The sequence below is a fragment of the Mus caroli genome, unplaced genomic scaffold, assembly GCF_978045245.1.
Source record: "Mus caroli unplaced genomic scaffold, Mus_caroli_1 scaffold_15, whole genome shotgun sequence".
Lineage (NCBI taxonomy): Eukaryota > Metazoa > Chordata > Mammalia > Rodentia > Muridae > Mus > Mus caroli.
The window spans coordinates 27,166,891-27,187,017 of record NW_028227270.1 but is presented as its reverse complement, the minus strand read 5'-3'; the positions used below and the strand labels follow the sequence as shown (position 1 = coordinate 27,187,017).

The 20,127-nt window shown below is 43.7% G+C and overlaps 1 protein-coding gene across 2 annotated transcripts in view; it reads right to left on the bottom strand.

Annotated features, from left to right (window-relative positions):
- Window positions 1–370: 370 nt before the first annotated feature.
- Scamp1 (secretory carrier membrane protein 1) overlaps window positions 371–20,127 on the bottom strand; it is an 83,315-nt gene continuing 63,558 nt past the window's right edge. For both annotated transcript variants that reach the window (XM_021180351.2, XM_021180353.3), the window contains 4 exons: window positions 18,078–18,237; window positions 10,210–10,311; window positions 7,049–7,166; window positions 371–3,113 (listed from right to left, as the gene is read on the bottom strand). In XM_021180351.2, coding sequence (XP_021036010.1) covers window positions 2,949–3,113; window positions 7,049–7,166; window positions 10,210–10,311; window positions 18,078–18,237 — 545 coding nt within the window. In that variant the 3' untranslated portion in view covers window positions 371–2,948. The remainder of the gene's footprint in view (window positions 3,114–7,048; window positions 7,167–10,209; window positions 10,312–18,077; window positions 18,238–20,127) is intronic.

The following is a 20,127-nucleotide window of genomic DNA, read 5'->3' as shown; positions in this document are numbered from 1 at the left end:
AGCTGGTGCAGGAAACAGCATGGGTTTAGTTACCAGTACGATGCTGGCACAGAGGCACCTATTCAAACCCGTGAAGAAAATCCTGAGCCAAAAATGTAATGAACTTGTAGGTAATCTCGCCTACCTCACAATAGTCTCAGCATTTAATGTGTAAGGCTCACTGTCAACCACCTATCAAGGTCTAATGCAATGGAAAAACTGTTGGATTGGATTGCTGAGGGTTTTACACTAAATCTTTTATACTATATTTAGCATGTGATAAAATAGTACAAAGATTAGTTTTAATAAAAGTTAAATAAGTATCTTAAAGCTACAAGTATAATTTGTGCCTCAACTGCTAATACAGTATTTAAAATTATACAAACAAACATCCAGTAAACATTATTTTATTTTATGACACTCTGCATTAATACAATAAATATACAAAACTTCCAAACCACTGAAAACATGCAACATGAGAGGGCCACATGGAGGGCGTTTACACAAAACCATGACATACCACAGGGGCAGCGCAGTAGTACACACACCTACACAATACACAAACATCCCTAGAGCAATGAACCGAGCCCCAAATCACAAATCACCAAGCAATCGTTTCCAGTGATCAGACCCGAGTTTTAAATAAAACAGTCACCATTTAACATCGCCAACTAAGACGTGACATGGATGCCTGTCCTCGTGCAGCTTGTCTCATGGCTGCAGTAACATTGGGATTGAATAGAAGACGTCAACAGGCTTTCACCAAATCACAGTGCACTGCTGACAGACAGACTGCTGCTGAGAGGACAGCAGATGAGGGCTTCGAGCCACTCCCACCTGACCCAGCTGCAGACACCACCATGGCTGTAACGCTCCTTTGTGTTTTCAAACAACATAATCTCTTTCAAACGTGTATGAATCCAAACAATTGGATTGAAAACAGCATTTTCCTTGTTCATACGCAAAAACATAATGTGAGTTATAACTATTCTTTTCCATTTAATAATACCACCTATGGGGACCTCCACATAATGGACAGGGAACATTCCCAATTTTGAAAAAAAAAAAAAACTATTAGCATTTTTTGAATCTCTGATGTGTCTCTTATTTGTACATCAGAGAAGAATAAACCTGGATTTGGAATATAAGTACTGGTGCTTCTGGGAACTCTTATACCCTTAGTGATCTCAGGGTCCATCAAAGCAGCGCACTGGATGAAGCACAGGCGCTCAGCAGCCACTCGTGAGCAGGTGACAGCGAAGGGGAATCCTACTCATGGGGATTCAAAACACAACTCCAAAGTCATATCCTGAATTCTTCCTTTTCCTCAATCAAAGAAACATTTTTGGACTATTGTACTCAGTAAATTCCCAAGCATGGCGGATGTATAATCCAATACCACAGACCTCTAGGAACTGCACCCAAGCTCTACACAGAGTCCCCGACTGCAGCCTTGGGGACAGGGTACAGTGGCTCAGCCACTCACTTCAGCTCAGTTTTAAAGGATATCCTGTCTTTGACAGCCCATCTTTGTTTAAAGTCAACTTGGATAAGTCACAACCCATCCATCATTCTGCAATCTAAAACTAGTGAGACTTGCAAACTACAACAGTCTGCCTTACAAATGTTCTTGAGACAGCTAATCAATATTAAAAATGATTAAAAGTCTCAACCCACATCAGTTTGTGCTGCACCATAACAATGTAAATTGGATGTTACCAATAATGAATATATTACTTGAGCTTTCTCTCCATTGCTTGGTGCAATGTTTCACATGGATTTAGTCTGTCTTAAAAGTAAAAGACAGGTACATTAAGAAATCAAGTATATTAGAAGCACAAGGGTCTTTTATTTTTAATGTAACTAAAAGTGAGAGGCTAAAAGAAAAATCCCTTAAATACTGTGTGTTCTTTTTATTCAAGGGTTAGGCTAGCCTTAATACCTGTGTCAAAATCAATCTCTCTCTCTCCTCTCTCTCTCTCTCTCTCTCTCTCTCTCTCTCTCTCTCTCTCTCTCTCTCTCTCACACACACACACACACACACACAGCTGCCAAACACAAATCCCAGTTCAATTAAAAAGATCAGCCAGAAGAATATACCAAAGTTTTCATACAGTAAAATTTTACTATATGAATACTGAAAATTAAGAGGGAAAAGAAATTATCACTATATTCTATTGCATCAATTCACTACCCTCTCTTTGGATAATGCACTGCACATTATATTAAAGTCTTTATACTCCAGTACATTTTTACTTAAAAGAAACTATTACAGAAAATCATTTCTGATTCTATAAAGAGCCCCAGATCCTACAACTATAAGCAGTACAGAACCCAAAATACTAATTCATTTCACTTAAGAGACGTGGTGCCCATGCAAGATCAGAGATTGTTATCAAAATAGCAACTAGTCTAAAAATAAAATAAAGGAAGGTAAAATATACATTATCTACTACAGAGCACACAGGCTCTTCTCTGGTGACTGAACCTCATATAAAGCAAGCCAATTTAAAAACACCCAAACTTTTGCTGACCTTGTTCCTTCGTTACTAATAGAGGGGGAGAAAGAAAGAAACATGGTTTCATTTCCAATGTATAACTTGAATCTCTACCGACTCTTGGAAGAACTTCTGTGGTTTCTATCGAGCACTTTTAAAATCTTAAGTCACATACTCATTTCAGTGTGTCGCCACTGAAATAATCTGAGGAACACCATCCCCCAAAAATATGGAGAATATTTATTTAGCAGGTGATAGTTTTCGTCTGTGCGGAGCATGGAAATATTAAGAAACTATTAGGCAAAGTAATAAGACAAGGAAGTTTCTCTGGTTTTCAGACCATGCACATGTGGATTGGAAATACCCATGCTTTTGTGTATTGTGTGTTTCCAACATAAAAATATCTGTAGAATACAGTAACTGGAGAAAAAGATACAGTCCTAAGGAAACAGAGAACTGCTTCCAGGCTCGCTACATCTGGTTACCCTTGAAGGCGTTCTGCGCCGCGCTGGTTGCTGCGGTTGAGGCGGCGTTTGCAGCTGCTGTCTGAACAGTTTTATTGGACATCACTCCCGTTGCAAACTCTTGCTGGGCCTTCTCAAAACTAGCACCTGTTGTGCGATACAGTCCATGCACCTGAAGAGGCAGAAACCAAGGCGAGATGGTAAGATGCAATCCACACATTTGCTCCCAGCTGGCTGGACTTAATCAAACCACCCTGCCGTGTGCGCGGACCAGGCAGAGGTCAGAGGGGAGGTGGGGGAAACAGAAAAGAAAACCCATGAAATCAGCTTTCTACCCTAGGTCCAAAATAAACACAGGAGATGGCCATAGTGGGATTAACGACGACACAGCGCCTTCAAAGACAGTACCTGCCCTGTTCAGTCTAACCAGACCAGGCTTGTCTATGCACTGGAGTACCTTCCCAAGTGATGCTGTCGGACACCAACTTAACTGGTTAGCGGGACTCACTCATCACTATTCTGAATCATACGCTTCCAACTCCACACTCTTACAAAGGAAAACGACAGCTGAAGACCAGTCATTTCAGGAAGTTTTCAAAAAATTAAAACACCTAGATTATCTTGGTTCTTAAAATGAACTAACTTCCAAACTTCTTTTGAAATACAAAAAGTCATGTGGGCATGAATATTTATGGACAAGTTCCCAAATCCCATAGAAAACATAGTGGAACCCAGGTTCTCCAGGGAATCCAACCTGTACTGCCTTCTTCTCACTTCAATGTTACTCTGTCCCAACTCTTAGTGATTACTCAAAGGGAGATGTTCAGAGCTCCTGACAGCTCTCTGTGGCTCATTCCTGTCTTACTAACTGGCTCCTTTAGAATATCTACCACTTTTGCCCTGAAACATTATCCAGTACTTTGATAGTTCACTGTACAAACAGAACAAACACAATTAGAAATAACTGATAGAAAACCAAACCTATTTGTGAAAGCTAAGGATTTCTGTCTATGAAGAAGCTCAGGAGATATAAATTCTTTCAACAGTTGGGCAGCGCAGGCTAAACAACAATACCATGGCAGAAACCAAGGGACAATGAGCGTCCAAACCCAACGATAACCTGGTCTAACTCAGGTTACCTGGTTTACCTCAGGCTGAGATCTCAGAATGAGAATGAATCCTCAAAAGTACATTTACGTTCATCACAACAAACCAAGACTGCACAGCATGTTTAGCGGTGTGTGTGTGTGTGTGTGTGTGTGTGTGTGTGTGTGTGTGTGTGTGAAAGAGAGAGAGAGAGACAGAGACAGAGAGAGAGAGAAGAGAAGAACCGCCTGGCAACGCCTCTAGTTCAGAGCTGGAACTGTGCAGACCTTCCGGAGGGCACGAACCGCCCATGAAGAGACTGACCCCTAGTGGTGACACGTTAGAGCTACATACTCCCTACAAGGGGGTCTGTGTGTTTATTATTGATAATTTATTATTAATTTTTAAGTCAGTGTTGAAGAATCAGTACTTGGATCTCAGTTTACATCAGAGGTAGAAAAGACAAGAGGATTGATGGTTGCTTCAAATTATAATTTAGTTTATATTGCCATGTGTCATATCTCAGCATACCATATAAAATATCATCTCATCTGACAGCCTTAACTTCACAGGTAAGAGTGAGACAGCACCAGCGAACAGTGGATACGTGAGAGAGTCAGCCAGTAACCTAGTTACGCATCTCAGATTTAAACTAGTTAAATCTAATTATTAACAGAGTACGCACTAAAATACACAATGGACACAATGCTGATAAATACTTTGACTTTATTTGGGAAATGATATTTATTCTGAATGCCTGACATGTGGACATAAGCTCAGCTATACAACTATCCCTTTCATGGAAAAGGCAGAAACAGAAGGGGAGAAGACGCCCTGAGCCTGCTCAGGACTGCCCGGCGCAGTCGCTGAGGAGTGAGCTCCCGGTGTCTTTCCTGTAGAACTGCTCTGGGGTGCTCTGCCCCTAGGCCTCTTCTGGTTCTATACTCCTGTGTGCTCTCTCAGGCTTCACTCACCTCAAGAAGCCAAAACTTCCCAGTCTGAAAACCCAGCCTGGATCTCTTTGCTTGCTTCTCCTTCTCTGTCTAGACGTCTACTGAGCTTATTCACATACATGGTCTATCAGTACTTGAAACCCCACACCCCAGCCATGGCATCACCCTGACTCCAAACCTGCTCTTTTGATTTGTGCGTGTTGGGGGCATGCCATCGAGCACCTGCGGAGGTCAGAGGGTAACTTGCAGGAGCTGGTCCTCTCCTTCAACCACGTGGTTCCTGGGTCAGACCCAAGTGGTGTGCTTGGCACTTTTACCCACTGAGCCATCTCACCAGCCCCAAACCTGTTCTTGCTAATGGCCATCCCCTAAGCCATATGGCCTAGAGAAACCCAACAAGAATGAAGCCTGGCCTTCTCTCTCATAGTGGGAGGAGTCAACTCAGGCTTCCAAGCCCTACCCCCCTGCCCACAGATCCTCTATCTACTTCAGAATTACGTCCAAAGCTTGTCATGTCAACCCAATCACTCTGTTCCCTAAAACACTTCAGTGAACTACACATTTTTAAAGATTAGAACTTCTTAACAAGGTGTCCTAGTTTTCACAACCCTGCAGGATCTGAGGATGCAGTTGTGTCCAAGCTCCTGTCTACCCCCCACCACGGATACCTGGAACTTTCTCAGCCCATGCACCACCTTGCCCCCATCCATGCTAGCCTTTTGTAACCCCCTGAATTTGCTACACTGTATCCTCACCTGTCCTGTATATCCTGACTGCTTCCCCCTTTCTGATTCCCTTATGTAGACGGTCAGTCATCAGTGTCTCTCAGCTAAGGCTTTCTCTTGGCACCTTAGCACCAACCTGCATTCCCCACTACTCTGAAGTTGGGAAACAGGAGGAGGACCTGAGTCCAGGCTTGAGGCTAGCTTAGATAACCACAGCAGTACAGGAGGGAAATACAGGGAGCTGGAGGGATTGAGACTTCCCAGCGCCGACTGTCAGCGGCCCCTGTGCTTGGTACACAAAGTTCAGAGCTTCTGAAAGAAATGCAGCAGCGACTCCAGAAACTCAGGCAGGAGTGCAGGCGAGCCCACAGGCTCCCAGGACGTGAGACACGAGTGGACACTCAGCAGATTCCAAGAGAAAAGCCCTTCAATAGAACGGCCAGGGTTACTTCTATATGTACTCCTTGTACGCCTTATAAAACTACCAGGTAGTATAAAGAAAACCATGAAGGAAAGCTAATGCTTAAATAATTCAATGTCTTTAAATTTTAAATATGAACAAAACCATGTACCTGATGCAATAAATCTACCTGTATTTACTCATCGAGCTAATAAGCTTCATCTTGGAAAAGTACATATTGATAAAAGCACACATTCAGGAGCCTCTTCTGAAATGCTGGCCCCAAAGCTGTCCCTGATTTCTGAATACTTGCATAGATAGCATGAGATGTCCTGGATGGGAGACAAGCCTAACCATGAAACTCATGTACTGTTTATAATATTGTATAGACATACTTCTGTGTACTTTATACATTTTAATGTATTTGCCTTAGATAATTATAATCATAATCTCTCTTGTGAGGCAGGGTAGGGAACTTTCCTCTTATGGCACTAAGTCCATAAGCAAAAAGTTCCTTTTTTTCTTTCTTTCTTTCTTTTTTTTTTTTTTTTTAGTTTTTTGAGACAGGGTTTCCCTGTATAGCCCTGGCTCTCCTGGAATTCACTTTGTAGACCAGGCTGGCCTCGAACTCAGAAATCCGCCTGCCTCTGCCTCCTGAGTGCTGGGATTAAAGGCGTGCACCACCAATGCTCGGCACAAAAAGTTTCTTATTGTTGAACATTTTGGGTTCTGGATTTTCAAGTCAGGGATGTTTTCATTGTTATGTCAATCATAAAATATTATACAATTTTTAAATGCGTCTGTAAACAACCATAAATCGTAATCTTTGGAGAGCAAACATGCGACTCCAGAAATGAGCCAGAGTCCCCCGGTCTAACAGCAGCAGGCTGGAGGGGCCTTCCCCGGGGCCACTGTGCTGTGTCCAGAGTTGACTCCCACTTACTTTTTTAAACATGACGAGCGAGATGACTGCGGACGCTGTGAAGAGCGCTGCGATGATTATCATCATGATCCCGACTGGAATGTTCTTGTTGAGACCAGTGAGGGACGAGATCCAACCACTAAAGGACAGCAGACATCTCGTCAGGCAAACGAGTCAGTGCGACTCTCAAGGCAACAACAGGACACACAGGCAGCACTGTGACACCAGGCAACATCAGCATTCTTCATACGTGATAACTTCGAAAGGCCTCCCATGAGACAATGCTTATTTTACAGATAAGATCCACCCTGGGACATGCAGTGCCGGGTCCCACAGCTAAGAAGCACCAGTCTGCGTCTGCAAGCAAAACACACTCCTAAGCCCCAGGAGCTCCCCAGATGACTCTATTCTTTAATATACTGTGTCTTAAAAGCGGGGGTTCTTCATTGTATTTTAAATGCTCATTATCAAGTAGGGAAGAAAATATATGCAGACCACACATCCAACAAGTGATTCACTTTTAGAAATACAGACTGCACTTTTCAGCTCAGCATTGATGCTTGAGTGTGAAATGTCCCCCAATACACTCCCATGTTTGAGCACTGAGGCCCAGCAGGGATGCTGTTTTGGAAGGTTATGGACATTTCAGGAGGCAGGAACTAGCAGGAAGAAGTAGGCCACAGGCCACAGGCCCCATAGGGTTATAGCTGGCTGGCCCCGGCCCATCCCCTGCTTCCTTAGCCACCCAATGAACTGTGTGTTATGCTCCGGGCGTGACAGACTGACTGCTTGCTCCTAGCTCTACCTTCCCTGCCACACTGACTGAAATTCCTGAAACCATGACCTATGACCCCAAAGACTGACTCGCTTAAAGTCCTCTGCAGCATTTTCTCACCTAGATGAGAAAAGCAAGTTATTCAGTCACACCATAAACAAACAGAAACCAAAACAATAACAAAAAAAAAATACAACCAACAACTCAAAACAGGCAAACATTGTGAGACATTTCAACAAGAGTACATAAAACAAAGGAAATAAGCAATAAAAAGATGTCAACGTATCAGTCATATTAGTCATTAGATATATGTAAATTCAAACCACAGCATCAGGATGGACATGGATGCCCCCCCCCACATACACACACATACACACACATACATGTATACACACACACATGCACACACACACCCATCAGACTGGCTAAGATAAAAGACAGTAACAACACTCACTCACTCACAGCTCACAGGATGTGGAGCTAAATCTCTCACAACTGTTAGAGGGAATATAAAATAGCATGGCTTCTCTAGAAAGTTTGTCCGTTTCTTTAAAAAGCATAACACATGATTTCTAAGTGAATTAACAAAATATAAATATACTGTTCATCACAAAAATGAAAACTATGTGTGCACAAAAACCTGGCCCCAAATGCTTATAGTGGTTTTATTCAGAATAACTCACAAATGGAAACAATTTAGGTGTCTTTCAACTGGTAAGCAGTTAAATAAACTGTGGTATAGCCATACCATGGAATATACTCAAGAATAAAAGGAAGGGGCTGGATATTGATAACCAGTGATAAAGAGCCCTGGTTGTTCTTCCAGTGGACCTGGGTTCAATTCCCAGCACCTACATGGTAGCGCACATCTGTTAACGCCAATCCCTGGGGATCTGCTGCCCTCTCCTGGCCCGTATGAGTACTGCATGCACATGATGCACAGACCACAGACTCAGACAAACATTCTTACACATAAAATACAAATAAATAAAACCTAGAAAAATTAAATGATAAATTAGGGCTACATGTATCTGAGGGGAAGCCAACATCTGTTAACTGTATGGTCCCATTTATAGAGCCATCTTATAATGACAGAATAACACAAGTGATAAATAGCTTATGAATGGATGCCAAGAGTGAAGGCAGATGGGGACAGGAGTCAGAGTGGCCATACACAAAGCAGCAGGACTCTTCAGTGATGGCAATGCTCTGTCGATGTTAAGGTCCTTGTTTTTGTATCTTATTGTATTTTATACTATTGGGGACTGAGTGAAGGATGCCTGGGAATGCTCTATAGTCTTACAATGACATGCCAATCTACAATTTGTCTTCATTCTAATTATGACTAAAAATACCTAAATCATACAAGGTCCATCAGAAACAGGACCTTTCCATTAGCATACTCTGTGGTACCCAGGCACAGCCTATCCCATGCAACTTTACATTCCTCTCTACAGTTATTACATTTATATTAACAAACTGGTGAAATGATTGTGTGTGTGTGTGTGTGAGTATGTGTACACCATTACAACATACATTTTTAAGCATTTCCTCTCGTTCACATGGCAGACTAAGCACTATTTAAGATAATAGTTTAAAAGCCATTTCCAAGAACTAACTGGAAACGACTAAAGTCCACAGTCTGTTAGTGTGTGCTCACTGGGTGCTTTACAAACTGCTGAGAGCTGTGTGCCGGCCACTCACCCCCATGCAGAGGCAGCACAAATACAACCCCCACTATGCTCACTGCAGCTTTAGCTGACGGACACAGTGGCAAGCAGCAGTGCCATGCACAGCAGAGCACACCTGTGCAGACCGTGCATGCAGAGGCTGGAAGGAGGGCAGTTTGCCTAAGGTAGAAAGGCGAGGCGGTATTTTAAGGACACACCTCTTCCACCCATCAACTCACTCAGGGGTACCCACCCCCATGGAGAAAAAAGGAAAGGGGTCTTCATTACCTTCTAGCCTGAACACCAATACAAACGAGTGTGTGTGTGTGTGTGTGCGCGCGCACGCATGCACACGTGCATGCATGCATGCGAGAATATATGTGTTTATCTAAAATAATGCTTTACACTTAACCTGCAATCCTTTCTTTCTCTCAGTTCTTGAAGCTCTTCTCTGCAGACACTGCCCTACCCTCTCTGGTCTCCTTTACACAGCCCCTCTCAATGCCCGATGCGCTCGGGTTTGACTTAAAGCAGACACCCCACACACTGGATTTTTACATCGCAGCATAATCTCTGAAGAGAATAGTTTTTTCAAAGTTTTGTTCCAGAACGTTTTCAGTTGAGTTTTCAAAGCACTTTCGTTTTTCCATGTTTGCTTTCGACTTTTCTGTTAACTCCCTAGGACACCAAGTTATACAAATCCTAAATTAGCAACTTAAAAACAGTAAATAACTCACCAGTTTCCCCAGTTATGAAATCCTGCAGCCTGGAGCACATGGACAGCAAACTGACAAATATAGACGAAGAAGAACACGAAGAACCTGAAGGAACTGTCGCTCCTTTAAGAGAAAAGGGGGGAGTGTCAGGCTTCACAGCACCTTCCTACACACACACACACACACACACACACACACACACACACACACGCACGCGCGCACACACACATACACACACGCACGCACGCGTGCACACACACACGCATACAGACACACGCACAGACACACACACGCACATGCACACACACACACGCATGCGCGCACACACAGACACACACGCACACAGACACACACACGCACACAGACACAAACACACGCACACACACACGCACATGCACACACACACGCACATGCACACACACACGCACACAGACACACACATGCACACACAAACACATGCACACAGACACGCACACACACACGAACACACACAGACACACACCCACACGTGCACACAGACACACACGCACACAGACACACACATGCACACACACACGAACACACACAGACACACACGCACACAGACACAAACGCACACACAAACACACGCACATGCACACACACATACACACACACACACACCAAACCATAAGGAGGCAAATGCGCGAGGACCCAAGGCCTACTTCAGCAACCCTCTGTGCAAACCACCACGACCATCCCTGGGTCACTCCACTCAACTTCCAGCCGCACCAGAATCCACCTCAACAGAAAGTTCAGATTTCCTTTTAAAAAAAAGTTTTTTTCTAGTTTTTGTATGTGGCTATTTTGTCTGTGTGTAAATATGTGTGTGTAGTGCTCCTGGAAGTCAGAAGAAAAGATCAGATCTGGGACTTGGGACTTGAATTACAAATGGTTGTGTGTTGGAAATCAAGCCTGAGTTCTGTGGAAGAGCAGCCAGTGCTCTTAGCCACTGAGCCACCTCTTCAGGCCCCAGTTTTCCTTTTTTAGTGAACTACTTTATAGAATCAACACAAACTACTTAAAACATGTAATTTGTAAGTATCAACATGTATTTATCTGGACTTTACCCCACTGATACTGAGAACTTATCTTAAGCTTCTCCTCTCTCTCCTCTCTCTTCCCTCCTCCCTCCTCCCTCCTCCCTCCTCCGACCTAGCCTCCTGTCTTCCGGGCTTGTTGTTTTTTAGGGTTTGTATGAATGGGATGTATGCAGTCCATGCTCTTTCTTGGCCTGCTTCCAGCATTTAACAGTGACTCTGTGTTTGGCCCGTTGCATGCTATTCACTGGGGTGGGAAAGCATGTTGTTTCCAGTCTTTTGCTATTACAAATCATGCTGCTGTGAGCATTTATGTGTGAATCTTCATAAGGACACAGGTTTCCTTTTATCATGGGTAAACACCTTTAAATGCATGTGGTAAGAAACTGCTGACTTAAAGTCGCTCCATTTCACACTACACCGAGTCTTTCAGGTCCTCTGCATCTCATTCACACTCGCTGTGGTCATGTGTACAACCCTAGCCATTCTAATTAGCATGTCCAATTGTGATGGTTAAGTGGGTTGGGCTGGCAGACTTCTGGGAGAGATCAGTAAAGCAGGCCTCAAGCTTTTCTAAGGAAATTACATCAGGATTAATGAGTAGTTTAAGCCCTAAACCCAGGCAGGAATCAGAATCTGAGTGGACTGCTGGGAGGTGGCAGAGGTGGCAGATGTTGAGGATCGGAGGAAGCAAGTCACTGGGCATGCTGGGGGCTTTATCCTGCCTCTCCTGTTACTGCTCCACTCTTGCCTCCTGGCTGCCATGATGCAACTGCCCCCTCATGCCCACCATCATGGACTCACAATGCTGACATCACAAGTAGACCTCTCTCTTCAGCTGGTGTGTGTTGTTACAGTGACAAGGCACTGACAAAGCTGATGCCATACTTAGCTGTGATTTACATGTTTTTAGTGAGCAATGTTGTTCAGCAACTTTTCATTTTATCCATAGATCTTTGTTACACTGCTAAAATCTTTTCCTGGTGTGTTAACTAAATTTTCTTCTTTATTCTTGATTTTTGAAAGTTTTAAAAAAATATTCTGGATATACAAGCCTTTAATTAGATACATGCTTGGCAAAAGTCTTCTGTAGTCTGGGCTTGTCTTTGCAATCTGTGCATATGTGTGTGAAGCATGTTTGCACTTGAGGCATCCCAAAAGTGTCTGCTGAGAAAAAGTTTTGCCTTTTTATGAATTCCAATTTGCCTACTCATTCTTTTTGGTACTGGATTAAAACAAACAAACAACAGTTTAGCAAAGCCAAGTCTCCCCCATCAGTCTTGCATCTCTGCATCTGTGCGTGTGTTCTTTGAATTGGCTTTCTGAAAACATGGTATGACATGTTATTCTGTCATAAAAAAAAAAAAAACCAGCTTATTTCTGAAAGTAAGATATGGTTGAATTTTGTTCACACAAGGATAGCCAACTGTTCCAGCAATGGTTCTTAGACAGCTTTTTCTGAGCTTTGAATCTTTCTCAAGGTGGGCTGAGAGATTGATTCCCAATAGCTGCCCTCGTTGAGGTTCAGTTGCCAAGAGTCACAACCACCTACAATTCTTGTTCCAAGGGATCCGATGCCCTCTTCTGGCCTCTGCCAGCACAACAGGCACAGAGTGCACACACATAATAAAAGTAAATAGCTTTGATTTTTTTAATTGGCTTTTACATATGGAAGGACTCATTTTCATTTTCAGACTGTTAATCTCTTTGTGGTACAATGTCGTTGACATGAAGACATCACTGTGACTACTGGCACATTCTAGCAAGTCTTCAGATCAGGGAGTACATATCAGTTATGCCATCTTGACTGTTCCTTTGTAGACTAGCTTTAAATATTCAAGGCTTTGGTATTTCCATACATCTCTGGAAGAACAGTATCATATTTCTAGACAACAGCGCGCTGGGATTTTCACTGGGGTTATGCTGCAGATCTGCAGGGTCGCTGACAAAGCTCACACCTTAGGAACACGGAGTCTTCTGGGCCATGGTAGAGTATTTATCTCCATTTATATTTTCTACAGAGATGATTATGGATCTATAAATACAGTTTTGCTTCTTTTCAGACCTGGATGCTTTTGTTTCTTTCTTAGCTAATTATACTGGCCAGAAATGTTGTAATTTCCTGATCTTAGACAGAAAGCGCTCTCAGCCCTGCACACAGCACCTGGTGTTGGCTATGCGCTCCAGGCGTTAGCAGTACCCTTCCTCTGCAGTGGGAAGAAACCGCGCTTCTACTTCCAACTTTAGTCACTCTCCTAACCTAAAAAGACACTGGATTTCTGTCAAATGTTTTTACTATATTAGTTAAGATAGTCAGTCATTCTGTTGTTAAATTTTAGATTATAATGTGGTGAAATTTCTAATATAAAAGCAACCTTGTAAGTCCCGTGTTGAGGCACATGCCCGTAAACGTACTCAGGAGGCTGAAGCAAGAGGACACCAAGTTCAAGGCCAGCCCAGGCCACATAGTAAGACTTTTGAGAAAAGCTAACCTTGCATTTTTGGAAGAAGCTCCATCCACTTGATTGTGGAATAGGATCTTTTCAGATCTGGCACCATTTTTAATTGACCTAAATTTATCCTGTTCAGCACTGTCATTTCCAAGGCCCAAATCGTTTTGCTTGCTAAAACTCAAACCCAGACTTCAGCAGATAGGAAAACACATGATAAGAGAAAATCTTCAGTTCCTTACAGTTCCCTTCCTAGTTCCACAGCATCGTCAACCTTCCCACCTGCCTCTGTGAAGAGCCAACGTCCGTCCCCTGGCCCACCTACTCCAGAGCTTTCTTATCGTCTGCCCTGAGAAGGTGAGTCTCCGCTCTGGCAGTGGGTTCTTCTCTTCAGGGTACACATGTACCACATGTTCTCCTCTATGTCCTCAGAAAGCAGTGCTTCACACTGATGTTCATCTTGCCACACGGGGCTGATCTACAAGCGCTGGAGTTCTCAGAGATCTGTGAAATTTCCCTGTTTTCAGCAGAGTGCCCTGGCTTCAGGATTGCAGCCTGCACAGAAGGCCAGAGGATCCTGTGGTCCACACGCTGCAGGAAAACTGAACTCAGTCCCCACCGCCACACCTGCCTACATTGACTAGCAGCTGCGCCTGGTGCTTCCATGGAGCCTGGGAGTCTCTGAGGATCCTCCTGCCGAGCACCGCACAGTTTGGCCTTTATTTTTTCCACTACTAAGTTGAGTTTCCATTTCCACTACGTCAGTTACCGCTCATGTACCCATGGCTGGTACTGTTATTTGTTTTTCTATAGATGGAACTCAGGAGGCTGACCCTCCAGTTTTATATCTGACCTCCAACAGAAATAAAATTATGTCCTCTGTCACATATGTATGTGCATATACTACAGAGCTTATATGTCACGTAGTCCTTGACACTCTTTAGGATCTACAACTTTTTTTTTGTTGTTTTTTTTCAAGACAGGGTTTCTCTGTATAGCCTTGGCTGTCCTGGAACTCACTCTGTAGACCAGGCTGGCCTCGAACTCAGAAATCCACCAGCCTCTGCCTCCCGAGTGCTGGAATTAAAGGCGTGTGCCACCACGCCCGGCTCTACAACCTTTGTAAACATCATTTAGACCAGAGTATGAACACATTCCATCAGATTAGAGACTCGGAGTTTCTGTCTGTTCCTACCTTATTACTGTTCTTATCTGGCAATGGATCCAGGTACTCAGAGACCCACACACATACTGGCTTAACTTACATTGGAATATTTACTACTACTTATCTCTTGAATAGCTGTTTAACAAATATATTTGGTGTTATTACAACGTTCTAAGCCAGCTGAGGGTAGGCAAAATTCATCATGTTGCTCCAGTAGGTTTTGTGACTATTCTGCAAAGGCCAACACACTGGCAGGAAGAAAGAGGGCTGTGTTGGTCTGGAGCAGAGTGTGGGGCACACAAGCAGCTTCCAATCCATCCTCCAGGGAGGACGGAGATCACGGAGGCACAGAGTGTAGCACATTACAGGGACCTTTTCTGTTGTAGATACCCTCAAACCTTAGAAGATCATATTGGGTCCTGCCCTGTAAAGAGGTTTTTACATTAACAGAGGAGACAGAATATAGGAAATAAGAAAATAGGAAATCAAGAAGCAGTCTAAGCTGGAGACAGGGCGGAAATGAAGTGACTAAGCCCGTGGCAGCCGGGAACAAAGAGTATTTTTTAAAGGATCTTCAATATCAGAAGTAGAAAAAAAAATGAAAGCAGAAACTTGGCTTAGAAATTCAAAGGTTTTTTGTGACTGAAGAGCTGTAGGGAAGGGATAGCTGGATGTGTAGAGCAGCAGCTGAGGGAGGAGCTAGAGAAGGCTCTTTTGATGGTCTTTGAAGGGGAGGAGGAAGGTGGAGATCCTGGCACGGAACCAGGAACTCCGCCAAGAGGCAGCCCTGCTACAGCCTTCCTCACTGCAGGTGCTGCTGTGCCCTTAACTGTGGTCTTCAACCTGTACTTTAAAGCTCGTTGGGTTCTTTGTCACATAAAGTTGATATACACTAGTTGGACATTATATAATGCCACAAGGGAATTCTGCAGAAGCCGTAGTCTCCTGGCCTTCATCACAGGTCCCTATAAGTGCAGTTCCCAGGTGCCAGGTCACCTCACTGGTCACTGGTGGCCACACCCTGCATAGCTTACCCTGCTGCTTTCTAGGATTATAGACACTGTGATGAGGGAAGACCTGGCTTTTCTTTCAAATCTTCTGTGCTTCTGCCCATGTCCCAGTAGATACCCACATAACCGTGAGTTACCAGGGGTCCTGCTCACTTGTTAGCCCATGCAATTCCTGAACAGTCACAGCTGAGGCATAAAGAATACGCTGTTACCAGGATTCCCAGCTTGCATTTCTGCTTCCCTGGATTTAGAAATTATCTTTTGATGATGGTTTTTATATGTACCTATCAGTACTTGATCACTAATTCTCTCCTTAATATGTGTAAAATTCTTTTCAATCTGTTCAAATTGATTCTGCCAATTTTATCTCCCAGGAACTTTTTCTCTTAAAACCTGACCAACTTACAGAATGCAGGGGACCTGGGAACAGCTCACACAGAATGCAGGGGACCTGGGAACAGCTCACACTGAAAGCTCTGTTCTACTGTCTCTGAGTGCCCAGTGCTGCTGTCCAAAACTATGTCATCCTGATAGTTTGAAAAGAAGTTCAAAAAGTTTCCTACTTTATACACAGAAAAAACAAAGGGATAGAAAAAATGAGAGGGAAAATTTTTTCTATTATATTAGCATTAGTTTTATTTAAAAGACTATAAGCAAAGCAGAAAGAAATAATCAAAGATTGATACAATTAACTTTCTCAGAACCTATAGGCAGAAGTCTATACCTGGGCAGGGCATTTCAAGTAAGATGAGCCGCGTCACAAAGATGACCCCTGGCTACGGCTCCTAGAGAGGCTCACAGGCCACGGGTGGGGAGGTGAGGGATGGACCGTGAGCCTCACATACACAAGGCAGTTTAGATAAAATGCAAGCAACCACGTGACCATGGCAACAGAGGCAGATAAGCATCTCAAAAGCTCCAGCACCACTCGTGATCACAGTTCCCATCACACTAAGGAAAGAGGAAGAGTTTCCACCCCCAAGCCAGCCAATATGTCAACCAAGGTCTGCAACGCACGGCACGGTTGGTGCTTTGTCCCCTAATACCCGAAACAAGACATGGCCGCCACCCCACCTTTGCTCTCAGGATTCCAGAAACCCGCAGCTGGTTACTAAGGCAACAGGAAGAAGGCAGAATGGTTAAGAGAAGCCATCTGGAGGAAATGAGAGAAGTGACACTACATGGGATCATCCGGAGCCCTGGGCTCAGGAGAAGAGGCCATGACCGAGGCATCTGACCAAGTTCCGTGTTCTCCTCGCAAAGCCAGAATCCCCCGTGAATGAAGATGAATGCGCACAGAAAGGATTTACCAAGCTGCCTAGTAAAGTGCTTTGTGTATTCTTCCCACCTGGACTGATCTTACGATGAAGGCTGTAATCACCAGCTATAATTCATAATTTAGACATGTAGGGGACAGAGAGTAAACAGCAAAGCTTTCCTAAAGTCATGCGTAATGCATGCCATCCAGTGTTACATGTTAGGATCTAAGAATGTGAATTTTCTTTCATTAATTTCCATGTTTGATTTTCAAGAGAAACAATGCTTATGAATTTTACAGTCCAACGGATATGCAGGCAAGCTATATTAGACTTTTTTTTTTTTTTGGTTTTTTTGAGACAGGGTTTCTCTCTGTGTAGCCCAGGCTGTCCTGAAACTCACTCTGTAGATCAGGCTGGCCTCAAACGCAGAAATCTTCCTGCCTCTGCCTCCCAAGTGCTGGGATTAAAGGCATGCACTACCACTGCCCTGTCTGTATTCTGTACTAGACTTTTAGGAAGTATGTTATAGTATAATAAAACGTTAACCTTGTATTATGCTTGTCTTTATTTACTGGGGAAGGAGGCAGGCTTGCCACAGGGCACATGTGGCGGTCAGAGGACAACCTGCAGGAGTCAGTTCCCCCATTTACCATGTGGACCTGGGTATCGAACTCAGGTCACCATGTTTGGCAGCAGGCACCTTTATCCATTGAGCCATCTCACTGGCCCTGATAATGATAAAAATATTAATGAAAATACACCAACTTTCCCTTTGAGGTACATACAATACAGATTATTCATTTCATGGAGAGTCTGTCTATGGCAGGGTCTGGCCCAGGCTGTCCTGTAGCAATCCTCCTATTTCAGTTTTAAGCACAACTATGAAGCACGCATGGACGCGCGCGCGCGCGCACACACACACACACACACACACACACACACACTACCTGAAGGCCCCGTACAGCGGTCTGTACCAACAGACAAAGGAGCAGGGAGTGAAGAGCAGGAACCACAGGATGCTCAGCCCAAAGTCAACTGCTCTCGAGGAATCAACACAAAACCAGGCCAAGCATCCGAAGATGTTCAGAAACAGGGTCACCGCATGGACTGTGGGATCGTAAGACAGAACAGAATGTTTGCGTTAGAGTTACGCGATCCACAGAATTACAAAGGAAAACACTTCCTCAGAGCAAGCGTGCTCCCCCAGGCTTCCCTTGCGGGTTCTTTGACACGGCTGCTTCTTACACAGCTTGGAAGGTGCCGCACACAGTGGAGCAGTTCAGACAAAAGCCCTGCTGCCCGTGTCTCCTAAGAGGCAGCTACACAGCTAAGCCCAACCCCGAGGCTTGCATTCCTGAGAAGAAAAAAGGCTGGGAACTTCTTGAGCCAGGGCCCAGGAGGGCTCGTAGTGCCTGCTCAAGCACAGAAGCACGCAGGCCCAGGAGCTGGGGTCTCTTCGGGGTCTCACTGGAATGTAATGAACACACAGCAGCAGCGTCATGTCTGTGCTGGTCTGTGCGGACTATGTCATCCTCGTGAGTGAGAGGGGGTTCCAGTTCTTCACTTCACCCCCACTAGGCTGTAACACGGTGAAGTCTAGGCCGTGGCAGGGCCTCCCTTTGCTTCACAGAAATAGCTATGGGCAACATTCACATGTCACCAGCAATGACTCCCTAACAAGCCACACCCCCAGTGTAGCACCCAGCAGTGCTGAGACCCCTCAAGAGCCACACTCACCACTGTAAGTGCTGTTCACACTTATTTTCATTGTATGCATCTGGGTGTTTGCCTGCCTGTATGTATTTGCAGCATGTGGATGCAGGGCCTGCAGAGGCCAGAAGAGGGCACTGTATCTCCACAGATACAGATGCTCTGAGTTACCATGTCGGTGCTGAGAGTTCTGGGGCCTCTACAAAAACAGCAAGTGATCCTAACCCCTGAACCATCTTCTCTACCCCACTACAGTTATAAGTGAGTCTGCAAAAATAAGTATTCATGGGGTAGAATTTTATTATGAAAAATAAATTACCATAAAATTAAAATTCTGTAAAGTGCATATTATTAAATAAAAATATCAACCAACTATGACGTAGATTTAAAAAAAGAAGATTATTACAAACTCAATATACATTAAAAACTAATTTTAAAATCTCTTCACAAATCAAAATTTAAAAATTTATGGAACAGGATAAAACCACTCATTCTGGTACCTTGATGCGTTTTTTTTTTTTTTTTTTTTTTTTTTTTTTCGAGACAGGGTTTCTCTGTGTAGCCCTGGCTATCCTGGAACTCACTTTGTAGACCAGGCAGGCTTTGAACTCAGAAATCTGCCTGCCTCTGCCTCCCGAGTACTGGGATTACACCACACCTTGATGCATTTTTATCTGAACACTAAACAAATTAACTATGGCAAATGGGCTCTGGAGCCTGAACGCAAAGCTATTGTAGCCTTTAAGGGCATTTATGTTAAATTCCATTCCCAGCCAGGCAGTAGTGGCACACGCCTTTAATCCCAGCACTTGGGAGGCAGAGGCAGGTGGATTTCTGAGTTTGAGGCCAGCCTGGTCTACAGAGTGAGCTCCAGGACAGCCAGGGCTACACAGAGAAACCCTGTCTCGAAAAAACAAACAAACAAAAAATCCCATTCTCTTCCATCACAGAAAACTACTAATCACTCAGTTCCTACTGGGAGTTTATATTCTCAGGAAAGCTGGCTTCCTCATCAAATGACTCAAAATCCTTTTTCCTCAAAATAAAGAGTTCTAAGACCTTAAACACAGAACTGAAATCCTGTGAAATCAGAAATGATTTTGTAGTTCTAAATGACTTCTGGTTGTCTTAAAGTTTTTGTTTTTCTTTAATGTTAGCACATTCTAACTTAAATTTTAATCTTTAAAAGGATAACTTTTTAAAGTTTTCTATTTTACTTACAGAAAATAAAGACCATGTATGTATGTATATACCTATTTTAAAGTCCACAAAACTTCAAAGTACAGA